General features: G+C 46.2%; 1 protein-coding gene and 1 pseudogene across 2 annotated transcripts; both read left to right on the top strand.

The window, feature by feature from the left end:
* Nucleotides 1-753: 753 nt before the first annotated feature.
* LOC310782384 (single-strand DNA endonuclease ASTE1-like) lies at nt 754-5,292 on the top strand (the record flags this gene model as incomplete). Its single annotated transcript, XM_083643048.1, has 2 exons — nt 754-2,554; nt 5,192-5,292. 2 exons carry the CDS (start codon nt 754-756, stop codon nt 5,290-5,292), a joined length of 1,902 nt encoding a protein of 633 aa, XP_083499174.1.
* A 9,422-nt stretch (nt 5,293-14,714) lies between these two features.
* Nucleotides 14,715-16,448, top strand: LOC310782383 (single-strand DNA endonuclease ASTE1 pseudogene; annotated as a pseudogene). The gene has a single exon. The product of its transcript is annotated as a single-strand DNA endonuclease ASTE1 pseudogene (transcript).
* Nucleotides 16,449-17,878: the final 1,430 nt, after the last annotated feature.

Here is a 17,878-nt window from a genome sequence, read left to right as displayed (position 1 = left end):
ATGGAAATCTGACTGGGCCCTCTCTCTCTCTTTGGGCTTATTATGGTTATAGGCAAGTAAACACTCATGATGTCTCAAGAAAGTGAAACTTAATAAAATCGGACTGCGCGTTCTCTCTCTCTCTCTCTCTGGTCTTATTATGGTTATATGCAAGCAGTGTTGGGAGTAACTAGTTACTAAGTAACTAATTACTGTAACTTAACTACTTTTTTCAGTAACTAGTAATCTAACTAATTACTTTTTCAAATTCAGTAACTCAGTTACAGTTACTAAAATAGTAACTGGGCTAGTTACTAGTTACTTTAGGACATGAAAATAACAGACAACTTCAGAGGATTACCCAGTTTCTGATCCTCAGACCTAGTCCAAAGAGAGCTGCAGCCAGAGAGCCGCAGAGGCTAATGACCTTGATAGGCTATAAGCCTCCCCAATAAGTGAATGTTCAATACCACACTGTGGCACAGCAACACTAACATAATGTGTGCATTAATAAGACAATCAAAGCAGACTTTTAAAAGTAATGCAAAAGTTACTTTCCCTAGTAACTAATTACTTTGAAGTAACTGGTAACTTTACAGTAATTAAATTACCTTTTCAGAGAAGTAACTAGTAACTGTAACTAATTACCAATTTTCAGTAACTTGCCCAACACTCAAGTAAACACTCACAATGTCTCAGGAAAGTGAAACTTTAGGAAATCAAGTCTGACTCTGGTATAAATACCCAGGCTGCTGAAGCTCGTCCAGACTCAGGATGGGGGTTCAGGGCTTGTGGAGCTTAATCGATGCCAACAGCCAGATCTACCAGGATATCCCCTTCAGGGACAGCCGGCTGGTGATTGACGGCTGCAATCTGTGCTACTGGCTGTATTTTCATTCTGATCTGGACCAGAATCATGGCGGGGAGTATGCTGCCTTTGAGGACCTGATTGGAAAGTTCATCAGAGCCTTGAAAGACTGCCAGATCGAGCCTTACGTGGTGCTGGACGGAGGGACAGACATCACCATTAAGAAACTGGACACCTTGAAGAAAGGCACTGAAAACCGGATCCAGAGAGCCCATGCAGCAGCGGAGAAGGGTGGGAAGGAGAACATCATGCCTCCACTGGCCAAGCAAGTGTTCAAACAGACGCTGGCCCGGCTGGAGGTCCCAGCGGCCCAGTGCTTTGGAGAGGCCGACCAAGAGATCGCCGCCCTGGCCAGAGAGTGGAAATGTCCGGTGCTTTCCAACGACAGCGACTTCTACATCTTTGACCTCCCGGCGGGACTGCTGCCCATCCCACATTTCCAGTGGGAGGCTGGGGGGCGGAGTGGGTCCTGGAGGGAGAGCTTCATCCACTGTAAGAGCTACACCACCTCCAGCTTCTGCACCTTGTTCAACATCCAGCCCCAAGTCCTGCCGGTGTTCGCTGCGCTGGCCGGGAACGACTACGTGAAGCTGCCCGAGCTGAGGTACCACTGGGCGCGCTCCGCCCCGGCCGGCAGCGGGTCCACAGGCTGTCTGAAGGAGCTGCTCCGCTGGCTGAGGGACTTCCAGCAGCCCCGGGACGCCGTGGAGGCGGCGCTGGGACTGATGGGCAACCTGAGCAGGCAGAGAGAGACGGAGGTGCTGCAGGGCTTGTCTCTGGGCAGCGAGGAGTACCGGCTCCCTCCCAGCAAGCTGAGGCAGTTCTTCACTGATGGGACAGTGCCCCCCTTCCTCCCAGAGGCGGTGGGTCTGGTCCCAGACTGGGCCAGACTGCCTCTCACCCAGGGCCGGCTGACTGACAACTTCCTGGACGTGCTGCTGTTGAAGAGGATAGGCCTGGGCCCCATGGTGGACCTCAGCAGTTTTCCCAGCGCCAACCTGACCTCTCGCCCGCTCCGCCAGGTGATGTACGGGCTGCTGCTGGGCGGCGGGCAGAGCGTGCGAGTGGAGGAGTCCGACAGAGAGAACTTCGTGCTGAGGAGCTGCATGGTCCGTCCTGCTCTGTGGGGGGTCGCTCAGCAGCTCAAACTGGACTCACTGGATCAGGCTGCACACTCATTGCGTCTCCAGGTGTTTCTGGAGGCTCTGGGGATGAAGCTGACCTGTCTTAGTGGGCTGCTGCCTCAGCTACGCCTTCCGGTGGCAGCTACCTGCTACTGGATGCGGGAGGCCAGCCCTCCTCCAGACAACAGGTTGCTACAAGCGCTGATGCTGGGACTAGTGACTGGAGAAACACAGAGAGAGAACGCTGGGAGCAGAGCTCCACAGTCTGAGAAGACACACTGTACACAGAAGCTCAATCTGTACGTGGCTCACGCTTACAACCAATGGCAGGCCTGCATGATGGACAGCCTTCAGCTGAACCGGCTGCTGGGCTGCCCTCTACCTGAACCCCACATCGCATGGCTGTACCAGGGGCCACTGGTCCACCAGCTGCTCAACAAGCTGAGGACAGGGACAGCCCCCGAGCTTCTCCTGAACAGCAACTCCACCAGCATACAGCTGTACCGCCCCCTGCTGGCCGCCGTGCTCCAGCCTCTGGGAACCACAGCCTCATCAGCGGCGGGGAGGGGGGCAAGTGAGGGAGGTGAGTCTAGAGCAGTGATACTCAACTTGTGGCCCGGGGGCCATAATGGGGCCCGTGATATGGTGCAGAGTGGCCCCCCGACCATTTTCTAATTCCCAATGAAAACTAATGTTCAATCAAGTTTGACTGAGCTCCAGCTAAATTGTAAAATATCACCACCTACTCACCAGGCACTGTATGTATGTATGTATTTAACCAACTTTACTTAGCTTAACCTAAGCACAAAATTGTCCAACTAAACTCCGGCTGACACCCCAAAAACCTACAATCCACTACAGAAAAAATTATATTGGTGTTTGTTTATTAACTGGCCCCTGGCCTCCTGTCATTTTGCAAAAGTGGCCCCGGGCAAAGCAAGTTGAATATCCCTGGGCTAGGGGCCGTAGCTATGCATAGGAAGAGTCAGTATTTGAGGGGTGGCTAGGCGGAGTGGCTAGGGGGATGTGTTTGGTGGGAAAGGGGGTGGGCTATGGAAACGAGGTGTCCATTAGTAGCACAATGTCCGTTTGTAGCATGAGAGGATAGACCAATCAGGAGTAGCCTAGCCTATGCATCTGGAGAGTTTATATATTTACATTTATAGTTTATATATATTTATATTTACATATATATATAGTCAATAACAAGTAGATGCCCCGTGCACAGCGCTGTCAGCCTTTTAATTCCTGGTGCAGGTGATGCCAGGGAACATCAGATGAGTAGTTGAAGGAGAGTCACCGCACACAGGTAGGCTGAATTTCTTCACTTTAATTCATATTAGAAACAAGTACAAAAAAAGGACATGAGAACAATGCGTTTCGCCTGCTGGCTTCTTCAGGCTCGCTCTAAACACTAGTATGGCCCAGGTGTGTTTAAATTAGGCCATCAGTGTGGCTTGTCCAATCAGCAGCATTTTTTTTTAAAGTCTATTAAGGATAAAATCAACATAACAATATAATACAAAATACATGCATGATGGATAAAAAAGAAAGAACAACCTCACAGGTAAATAGGAACTAGAACAATTAAGCTGCTTTACATGAAACACCTATCCCTACTAAAGGAGGGGGAGGGAGGGTAGTGAGAGGGGAGGAGGGAGTGTCAGCTGCCTTCTTCACCCTCATCAGGTGCAATTATCTGTAAGCAGAAGAAATATCAATTAGGTCAGAGTCATAAAAAGGTGAACAGTCAACATTAAGAATACAAATTACATATTGCAGCAAAAAGGAACTCAGATCCAAAGTTTCATTGAGGCCATGTGTTTCCATAGAGTTTAAAGTTAAGATCCAATATGTCTCTCTTTGTAGCAATTTTTGGACTGGATTTCCTCCCCTTGGATTAGGAAGAAGCCTCTCTATCCCAACACATTTAAGAGAGGCAGCAGAGCCATGGTTTCTATCTCTGTAGTGTCTGGCAATGGCATAGTTCATGTTTCCATTTCTAATGGCAGCTTTGTGTTCTGCTATTCTCAACTTAAGGTTACGCTTAGTTTGTCCTATTAGACCACATGGACACTTTAACATATAAACAACATGTGTTGACATGCAGTTTATGAACTCCTTGATTTTGTATTTTACACCTGTTTGAGGGTGATACTGTAGAATGTCTTAGTGTCATGTGTGTTTGAAGAATGCGTACATCTTGCACATTTGTAATTTCCATATACCTCCAAGAGCTTGCATCCAGCACTTGAACAGGGCAGTCGCTTTATTTCTCGCTCTCCCTTATCTTCCCTTCTTTCCCCCTGCCTGCAACTCCCAGAGCAAACTTGCATTCGTCTACTCAAAATGACAAATATGGATTTATTGGATTTACTAAGCTGGTATCTCAACGCAAATCAACTAAACTTTTTGGGGTCCGGGGAACCCCCACCCTCTGCCCGGCTTGCTTTCGCCGCGGGACACGGGAAGACAACAGCGATTGACCCTAGGCTGTGACGTCATGAAAATTGAGATGGGCGGTCAGTGAATTTGAACTGTGAATTTGAACTGTGAAAAATGGATTATATCTGGATATATCAGAGAATTCCACTGATCTGCAATAAGGAGAATATGAACTATTGTTGGGAATCAAGAGACTTGACACCTGCTGTTGACTTTCTGGTCTGTGTGACCCTGGTCTGTGTGACGGAAAGGAATTCCAGGCAACCAAAACATTTCATCCTAATCTGGACTCTCTACTGCCAAGGACGCAGCTCTCCTGATATTTTCGTCTGCAACTGAGCTCTTCCGCCCCCAATCCCGCCTTGTTCAGCCCTTGCATCATCCACCCCACCCCCCCCCCCCTCTCCCTCTTCCTCCGATATACATCCATCTGGCGCTGATCACAGCGAGCCACTTGCGTTGTTTGAGGAGCTAATGCATCGGTGGCGCTGCGCACGTGGCGACCCGGCTGAGGGCAGTAGATGGTCCTTTGGAATCTGTACATAATGCAACAAATGTTTATGTATTGTATAATATTGAAGTGCGCCTTTATTACTTTAAAACTAGTAATAATGTATCTCAATTCTGAAGTGTGCCGTTATTACTAATCTCAAACTAGTAATGATGTTGTAATTATCCACTACTGTCTGATGTGAACCAAAGTGCCCTTCTGGGACATGAATTAAACTCTGATTCTGATTCTGATTCTGATTCTGATTCTGATTCTGATTCTTAGTGAGCCAATTTGTGGAGTGGATCACCCCAACCAACATGCAGAAGAAGAGGAAGACGAGGCGGGGGAGGGGACAAACCACAGCCTCTACGCCTACGGGATAACCACACGCAGCAAGAAGAAGTGGTAAGGAATATCTCTGACCACACATTAACTTTACATCAAGAGAAAGTACTGAATAAAGGACTAAGTTATGTTCCTACCAATAAGGTTAATGCATTTAACTTGAAGGTGGTTTTTTAGACAATTACACTTAAAGCATTTTCTTCGTAATTCTACTCAGTCGGCCACTGTATGTGACAAATTTAAAAAATAAATCTACATTTGTTCCTCCTGGAGCACCGAATCCGACATTGGCCACCTTCAGTAAGGTTGTTGAAAGAGATATTGATGCAGTGATGAAATCCAAAAAGGCCCCAAGAAAGTATAATATCAGTGTGGTGGAAAGGAAAGCTTTGAAAGAGTTGCAGTCCAACCCTAAAATTATAATAAAACCAGCTGATAAAGGAGGTTCTATAGTTATCCTAAATACCACTGATTATGTTAATGAGGCCATGAGACAGCTAAGCAATACTGCTTTTTATCAGCCTTTGCCCAGTGACCCGACCGAAAGATTTGTAAATGAAAGAAACAGCATCTTAGACAATGCTTTGAAAAGACACTGGATGAGTCAAAAACAGTTTGATTCTCTTAAAAAGGAGTTTCCCACAACCCCAGTGCTCTATCTTTTGCCTAAGATTCACAAGACTTTGAATAACCCTCCTGGGCGACCTATCATTTCAAGCAATGGGTCTCTATTGGAACCTTTGAGTCAGTTTGTAGATTTCTATATAAAAGACTTAGCTAAAGCACTACCTTCTTACATAGCCGACACACGTGATGTGTTAAGACAGTTGGCAGATATAACTCTACCCAAAGAAACATTCCTGGTAACCTTTGATGTTGAGAGCTTGTATACCAACATCCCTCATGAGGGCAAAAGTTCAATGGACAAACCAAAGAGGATCCTGGAGCACACGATTCACTGGAAAATTGCTTTATTCAATGACTAACGTTTCAACGCCTACTGCGTCTTCATCAGAGTCAAAACCAAAAAAAAATGGTTTTGACTCTGATGAAGACGCAGTAGGCGTTGAAACGTTAGTCATTGAATAAAGCAATTTTCCAGTGAATCGTGTGCTCCAGGATCCTCTTTGGTTTGTCCATTGAACTTTTGTCATAATACTGTCCTGTCCTGAGAGCACCGACCTCCTTTTGCGGAGGGGCTGACGCGCAAGAGACTCCTTTTGTATCCCTCATGAGGGCGCCATTGAGGCCATGCAACATTTCCTTGAGCCTTTGGAACATGCACCAGTGGATTTTCTAATGAACCTTACTACATTTATATTAGAATCAAATTTCTTTATGTTTGATAATAAGTTTTATTTACAGACTCAAGGTACATCAATGGGCTCCCCTTTTGCGCCCAACTACGCACATTTATTTATGGGATTATGGGAAGAAAATTGCATCTTTAATCCTAGAAATCCCTTCAGAGAGAATATTTTATTCTTTAAAAGATTCATAGATGATATTCTACTAGTGTTCACTGGTCCAGAGGAAGCATTATTCAACTTTAGTGATTATATCAACAATACATATCCTTCCTTGAAATTTACTATGGAATATGATAGAGATGAAATACATTTTTTAGATGTATTAATCTCTGTTAATGATGATGGAACATTGGATTCCTCTATCTTCCGTAAGGCAACGGACAGAAACACCATCTTGGATGCCTTAAGCCATCATCCAAAACAAATGATAGAAAACATTCCATATGGGCAATTTCTTCGATTAAATCGCATATGCAAGAAAGAAACAGATTTTGAATCTAAAGCTGAAGAGATGGGATGTAGATTCACTCAGAGAGGTTACAGGAAGGAAACCATTGGGAGTGCTTACAATAGAGCCAAGGAAAAAGATCGAGAAGTACTATTGGAACCAGTCCCTCATAGCCAAAATGAAAATCCTATTACATTTGTTTCTGAATATAGTCATGTATCTAAAGAAGTAAAAAACATGATCAGAAAACATTGGAATATCTTAAAGGAGAATTTCGTTTTTTTTTAACCTGGACCCATCTCCTGGCATTAATTAAGATTTGGCCACTCACCCAGCGATCTCCGCGGCGTTTCTGGCCGTCCTAGCGTTGTTTTGAGATCAATAGCGTCCAAGTCAGTCGTAAAATGGAGCTGATTTGGGGCCAAGTGTGAGCCTGTCTTTCCTGCATCTAAATAGCTATTTTTATTCCGGTTTTCGCCGCATATCGCCATAATCTGATCCGTCAACATCCACCATAGTGATATTTCCCCCCAGGCTATTTCCTGGTCTCTCCCAGGGACCAAATTACCTCAAACGTGATCTCGGTCACCAAGTCTCGTGAAGTCCCGCGATACTTTCCTGCCGACTGGTCAACTACAGGTCGGACGCTTTGCGGTGGTGGTTTTAGCGTAACCTGTCAGGATCCGAGTGAGAGACGTGTGGATCTATTCGCGGGTAGTTGACGACCACGGGAAACTTGGTAGGTCTGGAGAAGCTGGGGTGCTGTGGAACTTGGTAGCTTGAAAGCTGGGGGCTGCACTGTTCGAGGTTTTGGGAACGGTTGCAGAGGGATTGCAGAAGTTGCTGGTTGCAGGAGTTGCAGATTGCAGACGTTGCAGAGATGGGTATGATCCTAGTTTAGATTATGAATCACTGGCCAGAGCCTGCCGGAACAGGCCTTTATAGATCCGAGCATGACACCACCTGTGCTATGACATCATACCGTTTGTGACATCATCAGAGACATGACATCACCTGTGCTATGACATCACTAGCGAAAGGCATGAAAGACACTTGGTGGAGACACAGGTGGGTCACAGGTGGATCGTGACATCATCAGTGATCGATGACATCATAGTAGGAATGGTGACGTCATCCTAACAGTACCCTCCCCTCAACGGGCGTCACCCGGCGCCCGATCAGCCGCAAGGAAATCCCGAATGAGCGCAGCGTCAAGGATGAACCGGCGGGGAACCCAACTGCGTTCCTCGGGGCCGTACCCCTCCCAATCCACCAGGTATTCAAACCCACGACCCCTGCGTCGCCTGTCCAACAGCCGCCGGACCGTGTAGGCAGGGTGGTCGTCGATTAACCGAGGTGGCGGGGGGGCCGCCGCAGGAGGGCACAAGGGACTAGAGTGGACCGGCTTGACCTGGGATACGTGGAAAGTATGGTTGATGCGACGGAGAGAAGCGGGTAGAACCAAGCGGACAGCCGCAGGGTTCACAACCCGCTCAATAACAAAGGGCCCGATAAAACGGGGCGCAAGCTTCCTTGACTCAACCTTCAAGGGAACGTTCCGAGACGAGAGCCACACTCTCTGACCCGCTGCATAGGCAGGGGCCGGTGTGCGGCGGCGGTTAGCCTGGACTTGCGTCTTGGCAGAGGAACGTAATAGCGATGCGCGAGCCCTCTTCCACGTGCGACGGCAACGGCGCAAATGTGTCTGCATGGAAGGAACCGCAACCTCCTCCTCCTGGGAGGGGAACAAGGGCGGCTGAAAACCGAAGCAGCATTCAAAGGGAGACATGCCGGAAGAGGCGTTGGGGTGCGTGTGAGAAGTGTGGATCTATTCGCGGGTAGTTGACGACCACGGGAAACTTGGTAGGTCTGGAGAAGCTGGGGTGCTGTGGAACTTGGTAGCTTGAAAGCTGGGGGCTGCACTGTTCGAGGTTTTGGGAACGGTTGCAGAGGGATTGCAGAAGTTGCTGGTTGCAGGAGTTGCAGATTGCAGACGTTGCAGAGATGGGTATGATCCTAGTTTAGATTATGAATCACTGGCCAGAGCCTGCCGGAACAGGCCTTTATAGATCCGAGCATGACACCACCTGTGCTATGACATCATACCGTTTGTGACATCATCAGAGACATGACATCACCTGTGCTATGACATCACTAGCGAAAGGCATGAAAGACACTTGGTGGAGACACAGGTGGGTCACAGGTGGATCGTGACATCATCAGTGATCGATGACATCATAGTAGGAATGGTGACGTCATCCTAACAAACCTATGTGGGGTTTGGCATAACCTTCGTTATTTCGAATCCCACATAGGTTACGCCAAACCCCACATAGGTTACGCTAAAACCACCACCGCAAAGCGTCCTACCTGTTTAGTTGACCAGTCGGCAGGAAAGTATCGCGGGACTTCACGAGACTTGGTGACCGAGATCACGTTTGAGGTAATTTGGTCCCTGGGAGAGACCAGGAAATAGCCTGGGGGGAAATATCACTATGGTGGATGTTGACGGATCAGATTATGGCGATATGCGGCGAAAACGGGAATAAAAATAGCTATTTAGATGCAGGAAAGACAGGCTCACACTTGGCCCCAAATCAGCTCCATTTTACGACTGACTTGGACGCTATTGATCTCAAAACAACGCTAGGACGGCCAGAAACGGCGCAGAGATCGCTGGGTGAGTGGCCAAATCATAATTAATGCCAGGAGATGGTTACAGGTTAAAAAAAAACGAAATTCTCCTTTAAGTTGTGACCCTAATTTACAAGGAATTACAAGGTCTAGCCCTAGGTTTTGTTTTAAGAGAGGCAGGAACGTCAGAGATGCTGTGGTTTCTTCCATGTACAGAGAGTCCATCCCCTCCACAAATTGGCTCACTAAGGAGGTATATGGAAATTACAAATGTGGAAGATTGATGAACCATTGTTCAAACACACATGACACTAAGACATTCTATCACCCTCAAACAGGTGTAAAATACAAAATCAAGGAGTTCATAAACTGCATGTCAACACGTTGTTTATATGTTAAAGTGTCCATGTGGTCTGATATATGTGGGACAAACTAAGCGTAACCTTAAGTTGAGAATAGCAGAACACAAAGCTGCCATTAGAAATGGAAACATGAACTATGCCATTGCCAGACACTACAGAGATAGAAACCATGGCTCTGCTGCCTCTCTTAAATGTGTTGGGATAGAGAGGGTTCTTCCTAATCCAAGGGGAGGAAATCCAGTCCAAAAATTGCTACAAAGAGAGACATATTGGATCTTTACTTTAAACTCTATGGAACCACATGGCCTCAATGAAACTTTGGATCCGAGTTCCTATTTGCTGTAATATGTAATTTGTATTCTTAATGTTGACTGTTCACCTTTTTATGACTCTGACCTAATTGATATTTCTTCTGCTTACAGATAATTGCACCTGATGAGGGTGAAGAAGGCAGCTGACACTCCCTTCTCCCCTCTCACTAGCCTCCCTCCCCCTCCTTTAGTAGGGATAGGTGTTTCATGTAAAGCAGCTTAATTGTTCTAGTTCCTATTTACCTGTGAGGTTGTTCTTTCTTTTTTATCCATCATGCATGTATTTTGTATTATATTGTTATGTTGATTTTATCCTTAATAGACTTCTTAAAAAAAAAAAGTGCTGCTGATTGGACAAGCCACACTGATGGCCTAATTTAAACACACCTTTAGAGCGAGCCTGAAGAAGCCAGCAGGGGAAACGCGTTGTTCGCATGTCCTTTTTTTGTACTTGTTTCTAACATGAATTAAAGTGAAGAAATTCAGCCTACCTGTGTGCGGTGACTCTCCTTCAACTACTCATCTGATGTTGAGAGGTCCTTGGGATAACAGCTTGAGAACCATCTCCCTCCCCCGGATCAAACGTGCACCTCCTGAATTCATTCCACTATACCACATTTAATACTGCCTCTCTTTCAGTTGATTTCTTTACACAAATAACTATATAAATAAAACTAGACATATCTGGCGTAGCTACAAACTGTGTAAAGTATGCTAAGTAAGATGCTTCATCATCACATGTACTGTTATTTGCATAACTCTGAGAATATGATGAGCAGAGGGACTAATGTAAACGCTCCACATGCTCCCTGACACTTATTATTCCCTGCCTCTCATTTATGACAACTTTGCTAATTCTCTCATGAAAAGTGCTTCTATCTGCAAGAAACACGAGAGAAATCAACTGCTTTTAAGGGATTTCGTGAGTTTCCAACTGACACGACAATAGGGGGGGGACCTCACTATATATCAAAGAAAGTTTCACCTACTGTAGTCTCACTTCTTTACATCAGCAAAGTGCATCATTTTGAATTCCCTGTATAGGCTGCATACCATTATATACCATTATCTTTATTTTATTTTATTATTATTATTATTATATACCAATATCGGATAGTTGCTACATTGATAAATCTATTCATTCTTTTACAGGGATGTCAATGAAGACAGTCACTATTTAATATGCCTATGCTGTGTCAGTTATACTGTATCTATTTCCCTAACTTATTGCACACAGTCATTTATTTCCTTTCCCCTGTACACTTCATTCAAATCCTAAACTGACACAAATTAGACCACAGGCCCCCATTTGATAAGATTTTGTCCCCCAGTTCTCCCATCTCATTGTTGCTTTTAGATGTTTTATTATAGTGTATGAAACCCATGACCGAAATACATTCTGTCATTGTGTTTCTTATGAATGGAATTTACAGTATAGTGAAAATAAATGATCCCCTTTTGCTGTGTCCACTGTTGTAGAAAGATAAGGAACAACAACAACAACAATATGAATAATAAACATTTCCTCATGTGGATAAATAAAGAATAAATTAACTTACAGGGGGACTAACCCCCCAGATATGTATCAGAACAGTGATTTGAAAATACCTATGGAAAAAACAAAGAAATGACATATGCTCTTGTCTATACTAAACTCTTTGGCTGTGTTCAAGTCAAGATTTTTTTTCGGAAATGGACGCATTACAGTTTGCCTACTGCCTCAAAAATATTTTTTTTGAGAGGGGCAATATCTTTATAAATATCAACAACTAGCCAACGCTGGTGGCATGTATGGAAAGAGTGTTGCTCAAAATTGTTGATAGTTATATCAATTTGGCCATTCAGTGGCGAACTAGAAATTTAATTATTTTTGTCCCATTTTGTCCCATGTGTGTGTGCGTGGCTTGTCTAAACTTACGTTAAAAGAGCCTCGCTGCTCGCAGCACACAGCACAGTGAGGACAAACCTCTCGCTCTGGGGTAACACAATGCGAGATTTCTCCACGTAATTCCCTCGTCTAACTAGAGATAAACCGCGCAATGAAATCCGTTTTCAATTTGCGTTTTGGGGCTTTTCGTGATTCTTGTTGAAAGTTACAGCACCTCTGATTTTCCTCTCAGGGCGCAGGAGGCAGCGCAGAGCTCTTCTCCTCCTCACAGACTGTTCCTATGCAAATCCCCCCGATGAGCACACACACACAGACAGAGCCAGTCGCTCTGCTCTGCTGACTTGATTTCCTGAGAAGTTGGCGTTGCTTGTACACAGTGATGATATTATATTAGCCGATATGTTTAGAGAAGCTTTGTCACGTTGTCACGTCGTAGTATAGCGTTATATTTTACATGTCCGCTAAACTGCGACGAGATTTGTTTGCTGAAATGTCAGACTGTTGAAAGCCCCCGCCTCTCACTGCTGCTGTGTGCTGCTGCTGCTGCGCGCCCCCGCGGGTGCATGAGAGAGCAGACTCTCTCGTTTGACTGGCCGAGAGAAAGTGCTTCCAAGTCGGACTGATAGCCGCGGAAATGTCAGACTGTGCTCTCTCTGCTCTCAGAGCACAGAGAGCCCAGCTGCTGCTGCGCGCGCACCCGGAGCTTGGGGCTCGTCCATGAGGTTTACAGTACGACTCTCTCCCGCCTGCCTGGGCTGGAGACAGTGCTTTCAACTCGGACTGATAATATAAACATCATCATTCGAGCTTATCCAGGTAAGATATTAATAAAGTAATGACACATTCAGCGGGAAACTAACTATAATTAAGACATGTGCCAACTTTGACGACGTTTGGTTCAGTATTTTAAGAGCAAACAGATTTTTTTTAACTTCAGTTAGAGCCCTCTGGAGCCTGATACTAAGTGAGGTTTTTCCATCTTGCCTAGTTGTATAGGCTTTGGAGATGCACCAGATGCACGTGCTAAACCCACCGTGACGTCAGGTTGTACCAAATATCCCATTCATTTGAGAAAAGAAAAAAAAGCAGTCTTCCACCCTTAGAGGGCGCTTATGCCAGATATGCTGCTGAAAAATGATACAAATGGTAAAATGGCAACAGTTTGGTGTCAAATGTGGAAATTCTGACCAGAATTCTTCACACATCACCCCCAAAGTCATATATATTGGTTAAAAGCTGAAAAAAAGTGTTTTGGGGGTTAGTTACACTTTAACTTAACTTACAGTATGGTGTTTTCACAAGACTTGGAAATGGATGTGCATATGAAACTTACACACACACACGCGCACACACACTTTTTTGTACAGTATATTGAATGTCCGTGCATCATGCAACATTGCATAAAACAGAGTTGGTTTGAGGTCAATAGGTCACATGCCCTAGGAGCTTTTGAAGGTTAAATGCCATTTCTCCTGTATCTGGAGCATTTCTAGCTTTTTTGGGTAATATCAGACTGATCTTATGCTCAAGGTCGCTCTCACTGCTGAGAGGGAATCTGAATATAGATAAACACATGTTTGCAAGTTCCATAGGGACATTAAACCAGTTGCACCAGTCTGTCTGTGGTTGCCATGGAGATAAACACCGTGTTACATAATGTCAAGAAAGTGAAACTTAAGAAAATCCGATGGAAATCTGACTGGCTGAAATCTGGCTCTCTCTCTCTCTCTTATTCTTCTTCTTATGGTTATATGCAAGTATAAGTATACGGCTTCAAAAATAGCCGGAATCCATTTTGGGGGCCTAGACCACATTTTCAACTTGCACATGCTGAAAAAAGCAAGGGCTATCTGCTCAGACAATGCCCATCCGCTGAGCTCTGAATATGAGCTGCTTCCATCTGGCCTTCGTCTTTGTGCTCCCTTGACTAAGAAAAATAGATATAGGAATTCCTTTGTGCCTGCTTCGATTCGAGCTTTAAATGCTACTTAAGAGAATATAATGTAACATATATTTGATGTTTTTATTTATTTTATGTTCTCCTATACAATAGTTATATTGTAGCATTTTTTTTTCCTGTAATATGTAGCGCTGTGTGGCTAGTGTCCGTCTGCCTTGCATTTGCACTTATCGGCCAAGGCCTCTAATGCACTTTAAACTACACTGGCACTTTTGAACTGAACTGCTACTTTGTACTACGTTGTGGTCTATTGTGTCTCCATTTTTGTTTTTATGGTTTTTATGGTCTTTTTATGGTTTTTATGGTTTTTATGGTCTATTTGTGTCTGCACTTTGTTTCATGTTTTTATCTCGAGTCTTGTGTGATTTTATGACTGTTTTATGTTTATGCTCTGCTGCAACCCAAAGTGCCCTTCTGGGACATATGAATAAACTTGAACTTGAACTTGAAGTAAACACTCGTGATGTCTCAGGAAAGTAAAACTTTAGGAAATCAAGACTGACTCTGGTATAAATATCCAGGCTGCTGAAGCCCGTCCAGACTCAGGATGGGGGTTCAGGGCTTGTGCAGCTTAATCGATGCCAACAGCCAGATCTACCAGGATATCCCCTTCAGAGACAGCCGGCTGGTGATTGACGGCTGCAATCTGTGCTACCAGCTGTATTTTCATTCTGATCTGGACCAGAATCATGGCGGGGAGTATGCTGCCTTTGAGGACCTGATTGGAAAGTTCGTCAGAGCCTTGAAAGACTGCCAGATCGAGCCTTACGTGGTGCTGGACGGAGGGACAGACATCACCATTAAGAAACTGGACACCTTGAAGAACAAAGCTGAACAGCAGATCCAGAGAGCCCACGCAGCAGCGGAGAAGGGTAGGAAAATGAACATCATGCCTCCACTGGCCAAGCAAGTGTTCAAACAGACGCTGGCCCGGCTGGAGGTCCCGGCGGCCCAGTGCTTTGGAGAGGCCGACCAAGAGATCGCCGCCCTGGCCAGAGAGTGGAAATGTCCGGTGCTTTCCAACGACAGCGACTTCTACATCTTTGACCTCCCGGCGGGACTGCTGCCAACCCAACATTTCCAGTGGGAGGCTGGGGGGCGGAGTGGCTCCTGGAGGGAGAGCTTCATCCACTGTAAGAGCTACACCACCTCCAGCTTCTGCACCTTGTTCAAAATCCAGCCCCAAGTCCTGCCGGTGTTCGCTGCGCTGGCCGCGAATGACTACGTGAAGCTGCCCGAGCTGAGGTCTCACTGGGAGCACTCTGCCCCGGCCGGCAGCGGGTCCACAGGCCGTCTGAAGGTGCTGCTCCGCTGGCTGAGGGACTTCCAGCAGCCCCGGGACGCCGTGGAGGCGGCGCTGGGACTGATGGGCAACCTGAGCAGGCAGAGAGAGACGGAGGTGCTGCAGGGCTTGTCTCTGGGCAGCGAGGAGTACCTGCTCCCTCCCAGCGATGGGACAGTGCCCCCCTTCCTCCCAGAGGCGGTGGGTCTGGTCCCAGACTGGGCCAGGCTGCCTTTCACCCAGGGCCGGCTGACTGACAACTTCCTGGACGTGCTGCTGTTGAAGAGGATAGGCCTGGGCCCCATGGTGGACCACAGCAGCTTTCCCAGCGCCAACCTGACCTCTCGCCCGCTCCGCCAGGTGATGTACGGGCTGCTGCTGGGCGTCGGGCAGAGCGTGCGAGTGGAGGAGTCAGACAGAGAGAACTTCGTGCTGAGCAGCTGCATGGTCCGTCCTGCTCTGCAGGGGGTCGCTCAGCAGCTCAAACTGGACTCACTGGATCAGGCTGCACACTCATTGCGTCTCCGGGTGTTTCTGGAGGCTCTGGGGGTGAAGCTGACCTGTCTGAGTGGGCTGTTGCCTCAGCTGCACCTCCCGGTGGCAGCTACCTGCTACTGGATGCGGGAGGCCAGCCCTCCTCCAGACAACAGGTTGCTACAAGCGCTGATCCTGGGACTGGTGACTGGAGAAACACAGAGAGTGAACGCTGGGAGCAGAGCTCCACAGTCTGAGAACACACACACACAGAAGCTCAATCTGGATGTGGCTCACGCTTACAACCAATGGCAGGCCTGCATGATGGACAGCCTTCAGCTGAACCGGCTGCTGGGCTGCCCTCTACCTGAACCCCACATCGCATGGCTGTACCAGGGGCCACTGGTCCACCAGCTGCTCAACAAGCTGAGGACAGGGACAGCCCCCAAGTTTCTCCTGAACAGCAACTCCACCAGCATACAGCTGTACCGCCGCCTGCTGGCAGCCGTGCTCCAGCCTCAATAAACCACGTCAGCAGCGGGGAAGGGGGCAAGTGAGGGGGGTGAGTCTGGGGGAATACCTATAAAAGCACCCTTCATACATTATGCACACTTAAAAAAAAGCAATAAGGATTGTTCACAAGGTAGGTTATTTGGAACACACTAATGTACTTTTTATAAAGTTAAATGATGGATGGATTTGATCGATTCCAAAACCGCACTAATTATGTTCAAAGCTAGGAATAATCTACTTCCTGGTAATATTCAAAAAATGTTTGCAGACAGTCAGAGAAGGATGCTATGATTTAAGAGTTGAATATAATTTGAAACAGCCGTGTGCTCGCACTACTCTTAAGAGCATGTGTATTATAGTCTATGGGGTGACTCTTTGGAACAGACTGGATGACAGGATCAAACAAAATCTCCATTTTAAAATCCAATTAACTCATTCATGGCCAGTTTAGGACTGCCAATATTTAGCACAGGCCAAAGATTTTCATAATTGTTGGTCATCTTTCAAGACCCACAGTAAATTATCTATTAGCACCAAAGTGATTTGCAATACCTCAAAATGAAGATGTACGTCTCTGGGTTCACCAGGGAAAAAAAAGTGCGCTTTTAGCATGTTCTGTACTCTACTTATAGCCATTTATATACACCCTGTTTTCACCCAAAAGGTCTCCCTGAGAAAATAAACAGGAGAAAAGGCAATTTTTGTAAAAGGGCACAATCTCAGGCAGAACTCGCTCTCAATTCTTTTATTTTGAACTGTATTGACATCAGACATGTAAATATTATTCATTATGACACAAATGACAAAAAAAAAAAATATATATATATATATATACACATGAAGTGCTTTTTTTTTACATTCAACAATACAGCAGACAGACAGACAGACAGACAGACAGACAGACAGACAGACAGACACACCGACAGACAGACAGACAGACAGACAGACAGACACACACACACACACACACACACACACACACGATTTTATCTTCGTTGCGTGATTTCTAACCCCACATAGGATAAGCAATAACCACGCCCTGTGGCGCAGGGATTGGCCAGGAGCAACACTGGAGGGCACGCAGCCCAGCGATTTCATGAACCAACTGAATAGCTCTTGAGAACGGACAGCGGGCTGCTGTGACTGCCGCTTCTTGCCTTAGCTGTTCGTGTGTTTATTTTGTTTTGTTCTGGTCCACCCGTCCTCGTCCATGTCTCCCTGTTCTATCCTCCCTGCTATTTGATCGTTCCCGTTTTCCCCTCGGCTATTCAACACGTCCTCACCGCCCTCGCAAACTGATCGATCATTTCCTCATTCCTCCGATGATCAAACACATTCTCTGGATTACTTTCTTCCGTTTTCTCTCGGCTGGCACAGAGGAAGGCGACTCCAGCTCGTGCAGCGCGCCGAGGGGCTTTTCAATGGCGTTTCTCCTGTCTGCA

Source organism: Poromitra crassiceps (assembly GCF_964638095.1).
Source record: "Poromitra crassiceps genome assembly, chromosome: 9".
NCBI lineage: Eukaryota > Metazoa > Chordata > Actinopteri > Beryciformes > Melamphaidae > Poromitra > Poromitra crassiceps.
This window is presented reverse-complemented; position numbering and strand designations above follow the sequence as displayed.